General features: G+C 40.9%; 1 protein-coding gene across 2 annotated transcripts in view; it reads right to left on the reverse strand.

The window, feature by feature from the left end:
• Nucleotides 1-19,278, reverse strand: part of LOC137866955 (netrin receptor UNC5C-like) — a 173,512-nt gene that overhangs the window by 82,102 nt on the left and 72,132 nt on the right. For both annotated transcript variants that reach the window (XM_068703270.1, XM_068703271.1), the window contains exon 2: nt 3,149-3,385. In XM_068703270.1, coding sequence (XP_068559371.1) covers nt 3,149-3,385 — 237 coding nt within the window. The remainder of the gene's footprint in view (nt 1-3,148; nt 3,386-19,278) is intronic.

A 19,278-nucleotide genomic window follows, 5' to 3' on the forward strand; every position in this document is an offset into this window, starting at 1 on the left:
TATGGATACATTTTAAAAATTAAAGGGCAAAGAGACATTTTCCTGGAAAATGCTCCAAATCTTAAGAGCTCTTGATATTGCAAAATGTCCCCAGTTTATCTGTTTATTCATTTCATATTCATGTAAATATGTACATATTATATATGAGTATGCTGTGTTATAGATATACGTTTCCTGGAGCAGTACAAAGTAGCATGCAGCGAATCATTTTTTTTATTTAAATAAAAAACATTATGATGGCTTCGCAAAATGTAATTTCAGCATAAATTATAGCATATCTAAAGAAGTTGAAAACTTTAAAAGCTCAGCCATGTTTTAACCAGGCCTGAGTGTTAGCTCAACACTCGTAAAATGATCAAACTTAAGATTGGCACAAAAGGAGATATATTTGGTTAATGTGGCTGCAAGACATTGAAAAAGTAAGTGAAGAATAAATTGGAATTGATGTTGGTTAAAATACACAGATGTTTTGTTAGCTGGCTAAGTGATCCCGATCCTTAAACGACCTCACTATGACCATCACATACAGTACGAGAGCCTGAATCCACGGGTTATTAATTGAACAGAATTTCCTTTCTGTAACGCAATGTCTGGAATCCAGAAGCAAGCAAATGAACGGCTGTTGGGAGACTAATAAATAACTTGCAGCTGCGTGTGATGTCAGTAATGAACTTTGAGAGATGGGAGGAAAATAAGCGAGAGAGGAAGGAAGATAATGGATACTTATTGTAGATCCAAGAATCAGAAATCAGGAGACAAAACACTCTTTTGCTCAGCTGTGCTCCATGTCAGGGAAGCTAGCTCCACTATGGCACACCAAGCCATAGTTATAGCTTTGTTTTGGTTGATTAGTGATGAAGGAGTAAAAAAAGGCACGCCACAAAAACGTCACATTTCAACTTCACAGACTTGGAGGACAGCAGAGCAAAAGAGCGCTTTGTCTCCTGATTCTTTTTAAACTTTTCTACTTTTGGGTCAGCTCCTATACTCGTTCTTTACCTCCTAGAAAACCCCTCAGAGTTTGTGAGTTTTGCAATGCATCTTTCGCAAGAATTGTTGAAAAAAAAAATCAAGGCGTGCAGATTCCTCACTTGGTGATGCAAGAGACATCTGTGAAGTAGCAGTGAATCATTCAAGAGGTTGTTTTCACCAAGGTGTGGTTTTACTGGAAAATGAACTCAAGTAAAAAACTATATATATATATATATATATATATATATATATATATATATATATATATATATATATATATATATATATCTAAATATTGGTAAGCAGCTGTCATTGCTTCCATTTAAATATCAATCTACACAATGGATTTTCTTTCTGTGACATCACATTCAGAAGTTCAGATTTTTGTTCTAAAAGTTCTTTCATCGTATTCTGCAACGTATTTAAATTCATATCTATATTTGTGCCTGGTGTTTCACCTAACTCATGTTTACTTCCTGGAGATTTTGTTACATTTATTCTCATCTTCCTTGACTATTCATGTGTGACAGCTGAACCAGGGGGAACATCAAACTGTGCTGCTTAGTTGTTTCTGTCTCTATCTTGGGTTCAGAACTGTAGCAGACCCACTCAGCAAACCAGGACTCCAAAGAACCAACACACACACACACAAACACACACAGATACTGTATGTACACACAGCAGAATGACTGGCTCCAGGGTCTGCTTTGTAATACAAGGGGAGATCTTCAGTGGGCAAGTTGTTGTCTCACCATGGGTTGAGACGGAAGCAACCGTTCCGTTTCCTCTCAATTGTGGCGCAATATACACACAGACAAATATCACAGAGTGATTGCACTAAATAGGTTACGCATTTTGCTCACTTTCAAGAAAAGAAAAACCGACATGCTGACTTGTGCTACTGTTGACCCCAGACACTATATACTTTCAAAGTGTTTTTATTCTCTGTTTAATCACTAACTCTGGGGACTCAGGCTCATTAACAAGCAGGTGGAGACCCATAAGCTGAGCTCATGTCAACCTCAAGTCTAAGAAACCACGTTGTGTCGGACTTTGTCATGCTGCCAAAGCAACAGCATGATTCATCATTAACTAGCCAGCGGAATAATACAGTGTGCTGACAAGTGACAAGTGCTGAACTGGCTGCAGTCCAGTACATGACTGGATCCCATTTAACTGTCCTGTGAACATCGCAGTACAGCCATGGCGATGGTACAGCTGTGTACACTCGTCTGACATGTGACCTAGCTTTCAGCACAAACAGTAAACATCGGAATAATAGGGCTAACCTGTTGGCTTACAATGCACCAGTGAGGCTACCTGTGGGTAAAATGTTGGCCACATTTTCTGGATGTGTGACAATTTTATATCACACATCTCATCATTGTCAGGCCCATAAAAAGAGACGCAGGCTAGGAGGTCAACTTAAATTCAGAGGGCACTTCATTTTAATTTACACCTGTGCACCTTAGATTTGTAACAATACCTTTTTTAATTTTCCGCTCACCGGGACACCAGCCCGAGCTCATTCCCAGGGAGTCCAAATACCAGTGCTTTGTCAAACCACTCAGCGTCTGATACCTTTAAAGTAACTGCAATGTAAACCCATTATTAAACGCTCAGAGAAAAGGCTCTGGAAGTGTAATGACGTAGTATAAAGACCGAAAAAAAAAGCCACACAGGGTGGGAAGGGAGGCAGATGGGTGAAACATACACAGGGCTTTCAGGAGACTGTTTTTTGATTGAAAGGAGAATGTTAAGCACGCGTTTACTGAGACCGAGCGCATCAGAGAGAAACGCCAAGGAGTCTGTATGTGACAAGTTGGAATGAGCACGTGTTGCAGCGTATAAATAGTAAGAGTAAAAGTAATCCTCGTGCATTTGTGCAAATTAACTCATATGCTCTTTTGAACAGTGTTTTTTGAACAGTGCTCCTGTGTGTGAACTGGCATGCAGTTGAACTTGTCAATGTTTATTTTATTGTGCCACCAATGTTGTCTGTCAAAAATGCCCTGAAAAACAAAAATTGACAGTCTTCTTACTGAGGCAGTTTCCTTTAAATGTCTTTTCCCATCCATTTATTTTCAAAGAAAGATCTGATCCGTCCAGTTTCTATGGCACTCTCTGATTAGAAATCCTTCTATGTGTGTGTGTGTGTGTACGTGACTTCACTCACCTGAGTTTTCGTCCACCCTCTCCTCCACAGTGTGGTCCTTCTGATGGACCCACTCACTGTTGCACTTGAAGTAAATCTGCGTGGCAGGCGTCGCTTTGCAGTAGAGATTGACAGGTTTATTCTTGACAATGTAGCCTTCCTCGGGTTCGAACAGGAAGTGAGGTAAGGGCTCCGGAGGGTCGGAGGGGAAGGTTTCCGGGAGTTCGCTGAGACTCAGGAAATCATCATCATCTCTCACTGCGGGAAGAGGAAAAGAGAAAAGGTGAGAATTGTGACAGTCACTGTTCTGTATTTTCACAAATGTCCAGCTCAATCACGTCTCTTTTAGCAACTTGCTTTGAGAACTAACAGGGAATGAAGTTGGTTGAGGGAAAAAAATGCAGCTTCTTTCAATCGTTCATTTTTGTTTTGGGATTCACAGCAGTGAGCAGCTTTGTCCGCTGAACTCAGTGTGTACAGGACAATGTCGTACTCATTTGATCACTAACAATTGGCATGTCTCAAGCCAGTGACTTGGACAGAGTACAATTTTCTTCTACTGAGCCATAAAATGCTAAATTAAACAGCACCTAATTGCCATGTCCATATGTGGAAACCTTCTGGCCATCATGATTTTCGCTCGCAGAGAAGGGCGTTATGGGTAACCTCCGATCGCAGAGGCTCACAGAGAAGCCAAGGCACACACATCCCAAATCTCAACGACACATTGTGCGGACGTGCACGCCATTTACCTTCCCCCATTGGATTCAGATACATTAGTTACCAACAAACTGAAATCTTGTTATGGTCTTCAATGTTAAAATATATTTGTACAGTGTATATAAAACTATGCATTTGTACCATCGACTCCTGTCTCATGACTGTCTGAAAACCATTCCTTTAGTGGAGCAATACTTATTTCGACAGAGCAGGGTTCAATTAAAGTGGAAGTTGCGCCACAGTTAATAAGCTATGATAGAATGCCTCATTTTGGACTGTCTGGCTCTCCGTTTCCTCGTAGCTGAGTCTTGCTAAGATGAGTTGCTATTGATCAATAGTGCTAATTTACAGGTGAAAGCTCGCCAAAATTGAACACGACGTAAACATTTGAACCATTTACTTAGCGATTGAATCCACTAATTGCTGCGACTCCATTCAAATCAGTTTGTTTTGCAGAGACAGTTTTTAATGCTGGTTAAAAATCGGAAACCGACCGAGTGCTCATTCGGCCAAAACAAGAACTTTATCCTCCTCCAACCTGCTTTCTCTCCTCCACTGTCCTTTCAGTATGTCCAAACTCGACGCCCCCCCCATGGCCTCAATCAAAGGGACACCAAGAAGGTTTTGTCACCAGGTTGCCAAGGTCACCAAAACACAGAGGATTACAAGAGCAGGTGGGAGGGACAGGAAAGGAGCCTTTCCTTCTTCCCCTCCGATATTCAAGCATGACTACAAACACAATGCACATATATTAACAGTTCATGAACACACACACACACACACACACACACACACACAAAAATCCACAACTTCTCCCAACTTGTCATTTCCCTCCGCTCCATCATCATCCAGTTTCACTAGGACCGTATAGATCTTCTTATATGTGTGTATGTGCTTCTGTGTGATTGCCTCACCTGGAGAGCTGTGACTCATGCAAAAAAAACCCACATAGAATGTTTTTGACACAGCTTCAAGGTTTTTCATCCCTAATGTGTCATTGCTACAGTCACACATAAACACTCTTACTAACCCAAACCCAAAATGTAAAAAAACAGCAACATATAATTGTGCATTTATAAGCCTGTGCACATACACATAAACACATTCCTGTACCCTAACTGTGTGTCGCCCTTATCTTGGAGAATAGTGCTGTGGGCTACAAGCTAAAAGCAGCTTAGGTAAAACAACAAGACACAAATAGGGGGAAAATGAGTAGGCAGCATCCCCACTTTGATGTCATGAAGCGGACATTTTCTCTCGTAGTTTTGCAATTAGTTCTCTGAGAGTATGAAAATTGGTAGACATTTCCACAGCATAATTTCATTAACTGGTAAATTTTCTCCCACTCTTGGTTATTTAACCAGTGTCATATTCACCCATTTCTCCGTCAGTCTCTTTTACTTGCTGCACTGCCTTCATCTTTTTTTTCTATTGCTATTTCTTATGTCTCTCCAGCACTCTGCCTTACACCCTCATACCCCTCCCCTCCTGCTTTTCACTTTCACTACGCCCCCAACACCCGTTCTCACCCTCATCTGTCATTCAGAGAGGTGGGGGTGGGGGGTGGGGGGGCTCATTGCTCTGAAGCGACAGCTATAAAATATTGATTGGCACAAGAAACATGATAGCCAGAGAAAAGGGTGGGTGGAACGGGGAAAAAGGGGAGCGATGGAGAGAAATTTTCCCATGAACAAAAAGCTTTGTCTCAGAAATGCCAACTATTTTCCATCCATGCTTATCCAAGTCTCTACTCTCCCAACTTCTTTTCCCCTTCCTCCTTCCTCCTAAACCTTCTCCCTTCCTCTTGCGTTTCCTCCTCTTTACCCCCACTGCTCTCTTCTGATCTCCTGACAGAGTGAATTACTGATCCTAACAGCCCACCTCATAAACGTCTGGCCTGAATGCTGTCATCAGTAATGGATGGTTGTAGCATGTACAATGTCCAGGTTCGATTTACGCCATGTAGTAAATATGCACCGGGGGCGAAAAAACACATTTATTCCCTTGCTCGCGCCTGTAGGCCTGCCCACTTCAGACAAACCCAACCAATAAATGTCTGTATATCTGCTGAGAGTGATGTCATCAGAAGTGGCCAATCATGTTCAAGAGTCAGTGTCAATATAAGCTGATCTACCATGGATGGAGAGATTGATGGATAAATGACAGAGGTGACGAAAGAAGAGAGGTCAATGTGGGAGGAAAAATAAAATGAAATTGGATTCTATCATTAACATTAGTGAACATGATTGGAAGAGACGACTTCCGTGAAACCAACAAGGAAGAGTAGTCCACTCATCTGCCTATATTTGGTTATGGTATAGGAACATGTCTGTGTTGGTGAAATGTCTCCTTTAATATTCTTAACTAACTCAAACAGTCATTTTAACTCCCAATAGTGTTACCAATAGGGTCAGTGCAGAGTTGCCAGGTTTGTATTTTTGTTGTGCTACTTTGATGGAGAGTGAACGAGTGAGATACGAGGGATACTACCAAACTTTAAAGAAAAACCTCTGCCCTCGATGCCCCTGAACAACAATGCAGATACCTAACACTGTACCATCTTTTGAAACAACAAGTATTTTCAAGACTCTGAGGCTGAGAAATTCAGAGGTATGCAACCGTGTCTGTGTCCTAAAGCCAGCCAAACGCAACCATATAGGGTCAAAATTCCTCGTGGGTAAGAGTGTGGGTTTGTGTGTCTGTGTATGCGTGTGTTAGGGTTTTGTGTTCTCAGTAAGTGGTCTACGATGTGTATCAGTGCGGTAGCCGTGGAAATCATGAGATCATGCTTCTAACCCTCTTATCAGTTAGTTACAATCTGTAGCAGCTGCGAAAACATACATGCAAACAGAGAAACGGGCATTCAGAAGCGCGCGCACACACACACACACACACGGTAAATAGACACAAACTTTTAAAACTATTACCCCTTCACCCCTTATCTTCTCCTGCAACCACTATCAACAACACATGCACACACACACGCACACACACACACACACACACACAACTAAGAAAACAAAGCTGGAATGATCCCTATATATCTCAGACACTTGTGCTGCCAAATTACACAAGTCACACACATTGACACATGGAAATAAAACACAAAAGTGCAAAAACATGTACGCACAATGGAACAAAAAGAAAAAAACAAAACACATGGGCTCACATAGTTCTCCTCTTTCTTGCTACTTCTCTTCCTCTCAGAGATCCTTTCTGTCTCACAACATTGTTTCACAAACACAGGAAAAGACCAATACCCATTTCTTCATCCAAGCATGCACTTCAGCATGACACACAAGCATGCAACACACATAGTAGGATCACACATAGTGTTGCTGATCACATTATTCCATTTCTAATGGATACCATGAACTGTCTGCTTTGTTCCGTCTCTCTCTCTCTCTCTCTCTCTCTCTCTCTCTCTCTTTCCCTCTCCAGCTCTTTCATAATTCACTGATATTATTGCTTTAAGAAAACAAATAGATTTTATAATTCTTTCTTTTGAAACCTTTTTGTGTTTTTCAAACACACCATTAGGGATTCAGTGCTCAAGCGTCTACTCTTCCACAATTCAATAATTCATGCTTTGAAACAATAGCTATACGTCCTTGTGGGTAAGGTTTTGTTTGCCCAGTTTTGCCTCAAGATATACCTGTGAGTTAGACCTTTTCTATTTATGAAGGCTTTTAGAATAGTATTGTTAGCAGTGTGTTGGGTGCTAATGTACCTCTAGGAATGTCTTTATTGGAAAGAACAGTTATTGAGATGAGCCTTTTCAGCCTGAATAATAATGGCCTTTTTGAGTCTTTGCTGGTAATTCTTTCAGCGGCACACGTCACTGTATTTTTGCAAAGCACATTTTACTCAAGGAGTTTCTTTTCTGTGATGCGAGCACAAAAGAACAAATCACTCATTGTAACGATTTCCATTTACAGTCTGTTCTGTCAAGGTTTGGGAACTATTTATAGCACCAATGAACTCAAAACTTAAGGACAAAAACACTTCCCGGTAATCAAACACTTTTAACCTTCCAATCTTTTGTTGTTTTTGCTCTCCTTCATGTATCTCAGTTTTTCTTTTTTTCAGATGATAGGTGGTTCAGATGACGGCGATAAAGCAAGGACCAGCATAGTTATGCAGGCCTGTGGGGGTGTGGTCATTCCTCTGACTCAATCTGTTTATAAAGAAGACATCAAGTTGAACCACTTGACATAGCATGCCAGGGAATTATTCATCCTGATCCTGGAGACTCATAGCCTTCTTTAAACAAGACACCAGGCGACCACGCATCATCTGCATCCATTGAAAACTTAACCAGGCGCTTATCCTTAATCGACACTTTGATAGAAGCCACATTATTCAGGACACGAGCAGACATGCAAGTTGAGAGAACTTAATTACTGCATTACCGTTGCCCAAAGGGATCATTGCACTTGCATATATTAGTAGTAATGGTTGAAGTTGTAGTAGTAATAGTAGTGGTAGTAGTAGTAGTTGTTGTATAAACTTCTAAATCATATCTTTAGGGCTGTCCTTGACTTACTTAGACGATTTAAATTGATTTGTTGATTTAATCAACTGATCTGTAAAACTCTGTTTCTCCACAAATCATCACACAAAAACACAATTCTAAATATTGTGTTTACCAGAGAAGTTTCTTGGAAATGCTTCATTCAGCATGAAAAAAGCATAATAAAATGACTACAGAAATCTTAGTAGACTAAGACCAAAACGACCAATTAGTCGCCTAATCAACAGAGTGATCCCTACATATCTTTATAAAGATTGTCATGGTCAGTTGTTGTTAGTAGTTATTGACTAATCTCTAAGGTAATGTCTGATCCTGTAGTTATGGGTGATGTGTTGAACTGCATTACATCGCATTGTTTCTCATATTTGGTTGTAATTTTGTTGTTTTATAGCTTGAACCTAATACAAATGAACATCTGCAATATTTCACATGGGAGAGGAGATCCTAAACGATTGTGTGGCTCACCGTGATGACAGAAATAACCCTGGGAAGATATAATATAGCACAGCACACTTCTCGTCATAGCCAATTATATATCCAACAGGCTTTCAGGGCGATAGTATGCAGTTCATCATAGTAGAGAGTACTTGAAATCTAGCTAGAGCATCTCAATGTGGGAGCAGACTGTGACAGCTGGTTGGCGTCCTCTGACTTCTTCGTGTGTGACATATGTAAGGCCCCAGCTAAAGCCTGGAACTAGATTTACGACCCTGCCGGTAGAGGGGTGACTCTGTCAGGCCACATCTGGTCTTAGTTAAGAAAGAGGGAAAAAGAGGAATAAATCTGGGATATTCTGGGGGCCTAGTGGTAATGATGCATACCATATACTGCAATCAAGTCTATACAGTGGGGAAGAATTCCTCATAATACATAGCCTCCTTAGTGAGAGTGAGGTTCACTTATAAGGAATAGGGTAAAAGAAAAAAACTAATAGCAAGAAACAGAAAGAGCGTGAAAGAGAAGAGTTGCAAAATGTTTTGCGATTATATAATAATATAATATACTCCGTCCTTACGTCCTTTATTACTCCTGAAGTCAGATATTTATTTGATTTTGTTTCCATCTACAATAGCGTTCACATAAAGCAACAAATAGCATCACAAATAAAGTTTTCATGTCCAACACTTTAACGCGTTAGAGAGGCATCAGTGCTTGTTGAAATGTATTCATACATTGACATTGTGGTGTAAAGCCCATGAATTCACCGTCTGAATAATTACATTAGAGCCAAACACACACCAACAGATTTGGCTCCAGCCACTTACAGTATATGAATACAAAACCATCTGACACACACACACACACACACACACACACACACACACACACACAAGTGGTGGCTCTGACATGCATATTTTATTTATTCCCAAATTATAATTCTGTAAGTGGCATTGCCTCCAGTTATCAGGTCAGAGCACAGCCAAAGTGCATATTAGTGTGTGTGTGTGTGTGTGTGTGTGAGAAAGGAGGGCTATCAATGTGCATGCATTTTTAAATAGGAATACTGTAAGCCTATGTCATAGTATATACGTTTATGCATTTGTATGTGCATGTGCATTTATGTAAATGTCTGGTGTGCATCTTATTGCCTTCATAGTTGAATATTTTGTGCATTGTGTACATCTGAATATGTGATTATAGAGTAAGTGAGTATTTAATGTCCTATAGCAGCTTTAAAGGGACTATACAGAGGTCAATATGAGTCTATAATAGCGTCAGTCAATCGCTATGGTCTTTAATCCATTATCACTTGAGTGTCCTGTTTATTTGCCAGCATGCATGTGTTTTTCAATGTGTTCTTTCTGTTCTAATTACTTCTTTTCAGTCAATACAAGTCTGTGGTATGACTTAAACACAGTTCTAGCATCATGCTTCAATGTATGTATTCATATGTGCTCAGTTACTGTTCATTTAGTAAGATTTCTTTTAGTTTTTAGCTGTGCTAGCAGCATAAATAGAAGGATGGTTGGTCAGGCGGTCAGCCCACCATTTTGGGCTGGACTGAAATACCTCAACAACTATGCAGCCTGCCGACTTTAATGATCTTCTGACTTTTCCTAAACCAGTTTTTTCAGTCTTTGCTACAAACTCTATGTAAGCCTACTAATTATTTACCACAAATGTCAAACAAGCAAACACATCAATGAGGTTAGGAGTTTCTGCAACACTCCAATGAACTGAAAAAACAACAAAAAAGATTTTTGTTAAAAGCCGATTTAGCTAATCAGAAGGATCTAAATCTCTTTGTATCATGAGTTCTAGTAGCTCCAGATGAAATGGGAGTTATCAAACAATAAAAGGGATGAATGAATAAAAAGATTTATTACCAAGGGACAAAATAAAAAATCCTCTACTGCACTTGACTCGAGGCATAAACACCATCTCAGGCACTGCTTGCTTGAGAGTCAGATTGGAACTAGCACACTCACAGTTGGACATACATTACACGTATATGCAATTGGGCACAGTCATTTTGAGGACTTGCACAGCACAGGAGCAGCTGATGAGTGGGTGTTTGCAGGTAGGCAGTGTGAGAGCACTCAGTTGCTATTTTTCATGGCTGTCTCTGCTAAACATTACGTGCACACGCAGACACACACTTCACAGGACTTTATGTGCATCTCCGGTCGTCCTGAAAGACAACTGCTGCATCTATTGTTAGTTCCTCCATTATTGTACAGCTTCGCTTTCTTCCTCTACCATTGTCTTTCCTCTTCCGCTGTCTCTCTTTTCTCTTTGTCTTACTCTCTCCCCTCAAGCATGTTTCCTTGCTTCAAGCATCTTTCTGCATGTGATCTTTTCAGCTCCAAAAGATTTTTGGAAAGCAGCTTCTTATACTCAGAGGGAGAGAAAGGCAGCGTAAGAGGGCGTACAGTACACTGCTCCATATGGACAACTGGGCAGCAGGTACGCCTCGTTTGTCCTGAAATGACTGTTAAGCCAGCACTTATCTCCAGTTTCTGTGGTGCGAGTCAGCTTAGGTGTACTGACACACCTCACTGGACAGCACAGGATGGTCCAAAGCGAGGGTTAATATCTGATTTCTCTCTTTCAAGGTTGAGCACCAAGCGGTGCGGCTTTGGTTACAGTTTTTCTTTGTGTCTTACATGTGACTTGCTACGTGGGTGGAACCCACAACATGAGTCTTGGGGATGCCAGCTGAGAACCAATCTGTTTCGGTCCCCGGCTATGTTGTGGGTTTTAATTCCACCTCATCCTTCTGAACTAGGTCGCTGGTATGGGAACCAGTAATGGCCATTTAGGTCAAGTCTCTTCCCTCAACCTCCGTTCAGTCACGGCAGGTAAAAAACAACACCCAACAACACCCAAATAAGGAAAAGAAGAGATTCGTCATATTAGAATTTCCACAACAAGCCCCAACAAATTAACAATAGTTATTAGTTTCTTTTACCAAACTTTAAGGATTGCAAATCATCTCAAGTGTAATGCGCAAAACTGTTTCATCACAGGGTCTGTCTGAAACTGAATAATGCAGAAATATTGCATAATAAAGAAATGCATTCGGGTAGGTGAGAAACAGATAATCAAACAAGGAGAAAACCACATGTACAGTCAGGGGGAAATAATTATAGTCATTTAAACTCATTTTCACAATCATGAAAAGCAGTTATCTGTAATGCCCAAGTCTCACTTTGTATTACACACACCCCACATATCCACATGCAGATGGAATATCTCATTCATATGCATAGTCTTATGTAAGCTTGTGGGGGTACAAACTTGTGCGCGTTGCTGTGTAATGTTATCTTCCAGATGGATTTTGTCTCCCTTACCCGAGGCCTGAGGGAAATGCAAGGCTTCGCTTTCATTCATGTAGTACTATCACAGCTCAGCATCGCTATTAATACAAGCAGCCAGCGCAGGGCAGTGCATTACAATATCAAAACATTGGCCGAGGAAGGACTTCTATTTTCAGGGAGATAGGATAATGTTTTTCTGGGTGGCTGACGACTGATAGCTGGTCGCTGGTTGTGTGTACACCCGTGCTCTCCACATCTCGCTAACCACCTGGCTCTCTCGCTCTCTGTGTTCACCGTGTGTGTCTGCATTTTTCCCACCTGTCAGCATGTCTATATGCAGGTCTATCTGTCTTCACGATTACATTTTCTTCTCGAGCTGTAGAAAAATGTCACTCTGCCCCCTTTTCATCTTGGTCTGTGATGTCTTTCCTGATTCCTTTAGAAAACCTGTTTATGTTCATGTTTCCTGTGCAGCTTTCCCTTTTTTTCCTCTGTTCTTTGCAGCCTAGTTCCACGCTCTCATTTCGCTTTGGAGGAATAGTTCAGACATCCTTCTCTCTTCGGCCACTTCCCCAGGGGTGCATTTCACAGCGACCCCTACCCACCCAGCCACTCTTGTGCAAGACTCCTCCTCTTCCTGATGGTGCTCGTCATTTATTTCTTCTTCTGCTGCTGCTCTTCTGTGTTTCCATCCTTCCTTTCTCCTATTTCCTATCGCCTCATCCCTATTGCTTCTTTTTGCTCCTCCTGTTTCCTGAAATCAAACACCATGCTGAGCCCAGTTTATTAGATTGTCTATTTGGTGAGAAAAACTGGTACACACACACACACACACACACACACACACACACACACACACACACACACACACACACACACACACAAGCATACAATAAAATAATAAAGATGGCCCTCAACTCAAATGATAAAGGACAGCTTACAGGCTTATTTCATTTGAAGATTTTCCCATATTTTGGCTATTTCATTCAGAGCTGAAGATAAAATTGGATCAGACATTTCACTGCTTATGCCTTCTCCATCTGGAGGCTCACTGTCTCTCTCTTGCCTTCTTATCCCTCCTCTCTACCGTCTCTCCTTAACACCCTCATGCTTTCCAACCGCACGACTCTGTTTCTTTCCCTCGCCTAGCCAAGCTCTCCTTCTTCCCTGCTGTCTTCCTCTCCTCTTCTCAGTCTTCTTTCTCTCTGGCACCTTTCCACACTTCCCACTCTCATCTTCTATCCCCATTTCTCGCCTCCCCATCTTCACTCCTTCCCCAACACTTCGCCTCCCTGCTTTGCTCTTTTGCATCTTTTCACTCACTGTACCCCTCCAACCTCCTTCTTCTTTCAGCCTTCCTCTCTCCTCCCTCCTTTACTTCTTCATCCCAAACTCTTCTCTTTCTCACTTGCTCTCTATATCCCCCCTCCCTCCTCAGGTCACTATAAATAGAGCCTCAAGGGGGTTTCATAATGGACTTCTGCCTCTGACCTTATTACAGACACATTACTGACCATACTTCTCTGCCTTCTCTCTCTCTTGCATACTCACAGACAGTACACAATTGTTACTCCAATCCCTCCTTTATCTCAATAATGCACATGCCCCCTTTACTCAAAACTATGGCTCTTGATGGTGAATCTATTTTTACCTAACGCCCCCATTCCATCTTTTTAGTTTCGTTCCCCTCTTCACCACAGCCTCTCCCTTTGACATTTATTTTCCAATTGTTCGTTTATATGGATCCCACATTATGTCACAATTAATTTCCTTTTTATCTTAACAAGATTTAACAACATTTGGGATTTGTTGGTGTATTATTTATCTTCTCCAAGGTTTTTCTTTGCACCATGAACAACCGAAAGAAAGAATCTTAATTTGTTCTTGAGCAAACATAAAAAACACATCATTAGTGTTGCATTCTTCCTTGAAACTAGCGGCTTTGGTTGCAAGCTAATGAGCTAGCTCACAGCTAGTGTAACTTATTGGGTTTAATGATGAATGCCAGCAGAGCCAGCATGCCATTTTGGAACCAAGGGTGCCAACTTGGGGAATTTTGGTGTGCCATGATGTGAGCCAGATGAGGAAGAAAACACAGAAGTCCAAAATGTCAAGTTACTCCTTTGACACCATCCCTGTTGTTTTGGCCCTCTTTCTGCCTGATCCTCTGCTTCCAGAGTCCTAATTAACTTTTATCTTGGGTCTGCTACCCTCAGAAGTACTACTCTCTAAAATGAGCTTTGCTCAAGCTTGTGGGAACTAGAGCAGTGGTTACTGAGCAGGGACGCAACGATCTCAAGAGTGAGGCTGTGTGTGTCTGTGAGAGAGAGAGAGGAGAGAGGAGAGAGAGGAGAGAGAGGAGAGAGAGAGAGGAGAGAGAGAGGAGAGAGAGAGGACAGAGAGAGAGAGAGGAGAGAGGAGAGAGAGAGGAAAGAGAGAGAGGAGAGAGGAGAGAGAGGATAGAGACAGAAAAAGCAGGAGAGAAATGGCCTTATTCTATTTTCAGCTTTATTTTGGTCAAATCCGAAGCATTTATGAATTACACAATGGTCCTTGAATTGGTTTCATCTGCCTCGGGGGCAAAAATACATTCCAAACCCATACGAAACTGAATCACTGATAAATTCAAGTGACAAAATAATCTAAGCGTGTATGAATGAAACCTGTCATGGAGGTTTCACAGTATGTCTCAGCTCAAGCTCAACATGACCTGAGGGTATCGACATACTTGAGCCGGGCTCAGACCTAAAACATAAATCTTACTGTCACACATTAAATGTCACAATTAGGTATGATTTTGAGTAATTCAATTATAAATTGATTTACACTGATTACAGTGACATTTTCCGTGTCTCATTTCATCTTACACTGATGTGCTAGACGTCTGTGAAGTAGAAGAGGCCAACAGGTTATGACTTGCCAGCTATAGTTAACTTTGAATGTGTTGAATGTGAATCTGAATGGTTAGTCAACGAGAACGTAAAGAGTTAGCTTTTTAAACCCTCTTTTGGAGAGGTGGTGAAAATTTGGAGAAAATCTGTGAATGAAAAGCAAGATACCACAACATTTTGATGCAGAAACTATTCTATTTTGCCCAAAAAACATTGTTCAGGATAGGGGCTAAATAAATTGACTTTGATAAGACTAAAATTGCCTTTTTACAAAGATGATTGTATAAATCTTTTTCACAATTGAAACTACATGAGTAAGATCAATATGGTATAAGACATTTCACTGGTACTGGATACACATACACTTCATACATGATTCATCACATGAGCTGTGTTAACAGTATATTTGCTATTCATAAGCAAGCACTTTAGCAAGAACATTAAAAAATAATTTCTTACATATAGCTACGACTAAGATGGTTTAAACATGAATCAAAACATGACCTCTCCATGTTGTTAGTGCTATAAACAGCACTTGTGAGGACAAACATAGTTCCTGGTTCAGCAGCGGGGATGTGTACAGTACGCGGAAGTGTCCTAGTTGTTCACTCACACTTAAATTAAACAGCCTCCAGTTCATGGTGGGCTCCTCCGGAGAAATACATGGACTCATGTTGGTGCGGGTCAGCACGCTATAGGAGTGCCTGCTCTGTTGTGTCATTGGTTTGTTGACTGGTGGTTGATCGCTAACCATTTTGACATGTGGCCCAGATGCAACCCATTGATGCTGGTGAGAGCACAAACAATGGTGAGGCTCGAAGGCACGGGTATACAGTTCAAAGCTGTGGGAGACTTCACAAGCTTAAATGGCAGCCGCCGGTGAGACTACAAAATGTTTTTAAAGGAGCAAGAGGAATAATGAGTAACTTCTGCCAGCAAAGTCTTTTATCTTTCCTAAGTACTTGGGGCGGCAGAGCGATGTCATGAGAGTGTGTGTGTGTGTGTGTGTGTGTGTGTGTGTGTGTGTGTGTGTGTGTGTGGGGGGGGGGGGGGGGGGCATCCTAAAAAAGGAGAAGAGTTGGAGTTGAAGCCCTGTGGCTCCTTGTTTTCACACTCTCCAGTAAAGGCTGCTCTATGGCTGATGATTTCTACGATTCCTTTTTGGACCTGGACAGATCAAAAGATAACACTTCTGTGATAAAAAAGTTTAACTCAATTATTTTAGGGAAACCAAAAAGTCCTAGCTGTGAGCGTGAAATATTAATGAAAAAGAATGTCTGTCACAGTGTTATTAAAACAAGCAAAGGGGGGAACATTGAAGTCGTTCAGAACAAGTTCTTTTCAACTTTTTTTAACCTTGAGATAGTTAAGAAGCAGTTAATGAGACGCCAAAAGTCATTCCACCGCAAAACAAACGATTACTTCCGGGTTTTACCATACGAGACAGCATAATCACAGTTAAATCAAAAGGCCATGACTCCAGGTAGTGAAAAGGCTAATGTTCAGGGTTGTTAGTACATCACTTGACATTAAGTTAACTACTGTGATGGAAACATAGCTAGAGGTTGTGAGTTCAATCTTAGGTGATTCAATTTTAGGATTCATTTCCATGATTCATTTCCATTCAGGCTATTCTGAAACACAGTATAATTATATTTAACACAGTCACTCTGCGGTTAATTATGTATTTACAAATCTCATATTAGCTGGTCAGAAGATCGATCACATCCAAGTAGGAAGTTCAGATCGAGTTCATATGGAAAGGAGTTAACTATATGCATCATTACCTTTTACTTGACTAGATTGAGGACCTGATTCTTAACAGCCCGGTCATAGTGCTGAGGGACGCTCTGCATTAGTAACACATGGTCATACATAAACAAGAAGGTTAAGGGTTCGAATGTGGAAACAGTGAAGTGGATTTCATTTCTTAAACGTGTCCTCTGGCTCTCTCCTATTCAGGAAAAGGAGTAAACATAAGTTGAGTTTCTTTTATAAGCTTCTGAATATTCTGCTCTCATACCTTACACAATCACATGAAGACAACAAGCTCAAGTTCAAATATAGAATTGCTAAGTGCAGCTGCTTGTTGCACCAGTGCATTCTGCTGGGCTTCACATTAACATTAAGAGCATACATACGTATAGAAGGCCATCACAAAGTAAAGAGATGCCAGGAAACGGCCACACGGCTGAGCAAGCCAAAAGGTTAGAAGTTCAAATCCTCAAGAGAACGAGTGACTGAGTCACTCTGTTTAAATGTATGGATATGTTGATAGGCTGCAAGCTGAAGCCGCCTCGGGGCTGCCAGTGCTGCATGACTGGATCTTTTCAGTGAGGCCCCACATAAAGAGGTGCAGTGAACAGAGGATATAACAAGGGGTTAGTTAGTTAACTGGGGTCACAAGGTCAAAGGTGATGAGGCTTTTAAGTGTGTGTGTGTGTGTGTAGGTGAGCTATGTTAAGTCTGCAAGTGTATGCTCTGTGTGCGCATGTGTGTGTGTGTGTGTGTGTGTGTGTGTGTGTGTGTGTGTGTGTGTGTGTGTGTGTGTGTGAACCATAAAGAAAATGAGCTGCGTGATGAAAGAGCCTGTGTGCAGGTGGACGCTGAGGTCACAAGTTGAAATGTTGCGGGGGGGCTACCAGAGAAGATTCACTGCATGACTGAATCTGTTTGCAGTAGGTTGCCCTGTCAGAGAGCTGATGAATGGGTTTTAAGTGATGCAGGCTTGTAAGCTCAGAGGTAATGGACTACAGCTGAGTGAGCCAATACTGTTGTCTTCAGAGAGCTGGCATGTGGAAATGATATGCTTGTATACGTTCTGACCAATATTAATTAATCCATCAAACGTCCTATGTGTTGAAATGTTATGAACTTTTGTTATGAAGTCAAATAATAGGCGCATTCAAAAGTGCAGTTTCACTAAACCTTTTTAAACATTTACAGGTTAATTGCAGGTTCGTATATTTCATGTTTTAATGTCACAGGCACTCTCAACACAGTTGGAAAGGGCAAGTCATAATTTTCTATTAAAAGTGTGTGCTGCTTTTGTATAGACCATACAGAACACAGGCACTATTTTTGAGTACACTTCACAACAGATATGTGGCTGAAGATGTACAGTGAAGGAATTGAATATTTCACATGCTAGGGACAAAAATGGATGCAGGGAGAAGGCATGGAGAGAGAGATAAGTGCTCGATGTATAGCCTGGTTTCTATCCAAAAGTAGTACAAATGAATTTCAACTGATTTTGCAGAAAATCTGCAAAAGAAAATGCAAACGAATGCAAGTTTCCATCAACCATTCTGTGCATATCATACAAGTAAAAAAAGTTGGTGCCGGTATTCTCCAGTAATTGGCCAGTCAGATGTCAAACGGTGGAAAACAATCATGGAAACACAATGGAAATGTGGCATTTCTGTTTGCTTCATGAATTCATTTGAGGAACATTGACCATACAGAGCTGTTATTTTCGGCTGTTGCTACTTTTAGTCCCCTCAGCGAAGCAAAAGCTTGAGGGACCGTTTAATTCATAAACACTTTATGCAAGTCATCATGATTAATTGTTTTGTCCGTTTCCATTGTAGTGTGTTGCATTTTGCTTTTATCAATCAATACATACAGCTATTTTTATGCACAAATTAAGCATGTACATACAACAGCTGGATGTATAAGCACCTTATGGCACAGCTGTCATGTTACATGATGGCACTTTCCGCCACATCTATAAAGTGCAGCTTTATCGTGAACTGATGAGGACACATAGCTTTCATTGTAATAGAGTTCCACATTAAGGGGTTAAAGTTAATGGAATTGAAGTGGATTAGTTATGATCTATTGTGTATACAGAACAACATTTTGTGTAATGAAAACACAAAGTAAAATAGATCCACTCAGAAAGATTATGCAAACTGTTTTGCATCAATGCTGTTATTGGAGTGAGATTACTTTTCTACAGCGAGAGAACAAAGACTGGTTCACGTTATATCAGGTGTCTCACAATGCCACGGTGTGCTTGTCAGAGTGCGGTAATATGATGACATTTTTCTCAGCCACAGTCTGGGGTCATTTTAACAAGAAGATATTTTAAGCGTCCCTCCCTCTCCTGACTTGCCTTACTGTCTCTCTTTCTCACACACACACACACACACACACACACACACGGACAAGACATGGATACAGGAAAAATTTAAAAATCAAAGGACTATACTGTTTATTCTGATACACCAAGCATAATTTCAC

This window comes from Cebidichthys violaceus, unplaced genomic scaffold (assembly GCF_023349555.1).
Source record: "Cebidichthys violaceus isolate CVI_PGR_0920_01 unplaced genomic scaffold, fCebVio1.0.p SCAF_9, whole genome shotgun sequence".
NCBI lineage: Eukaryota > Metazoa > Chordata > Actinopteri > Perciformes > Stichaeidae > Cebidichthys > Cebidichthys violaceus.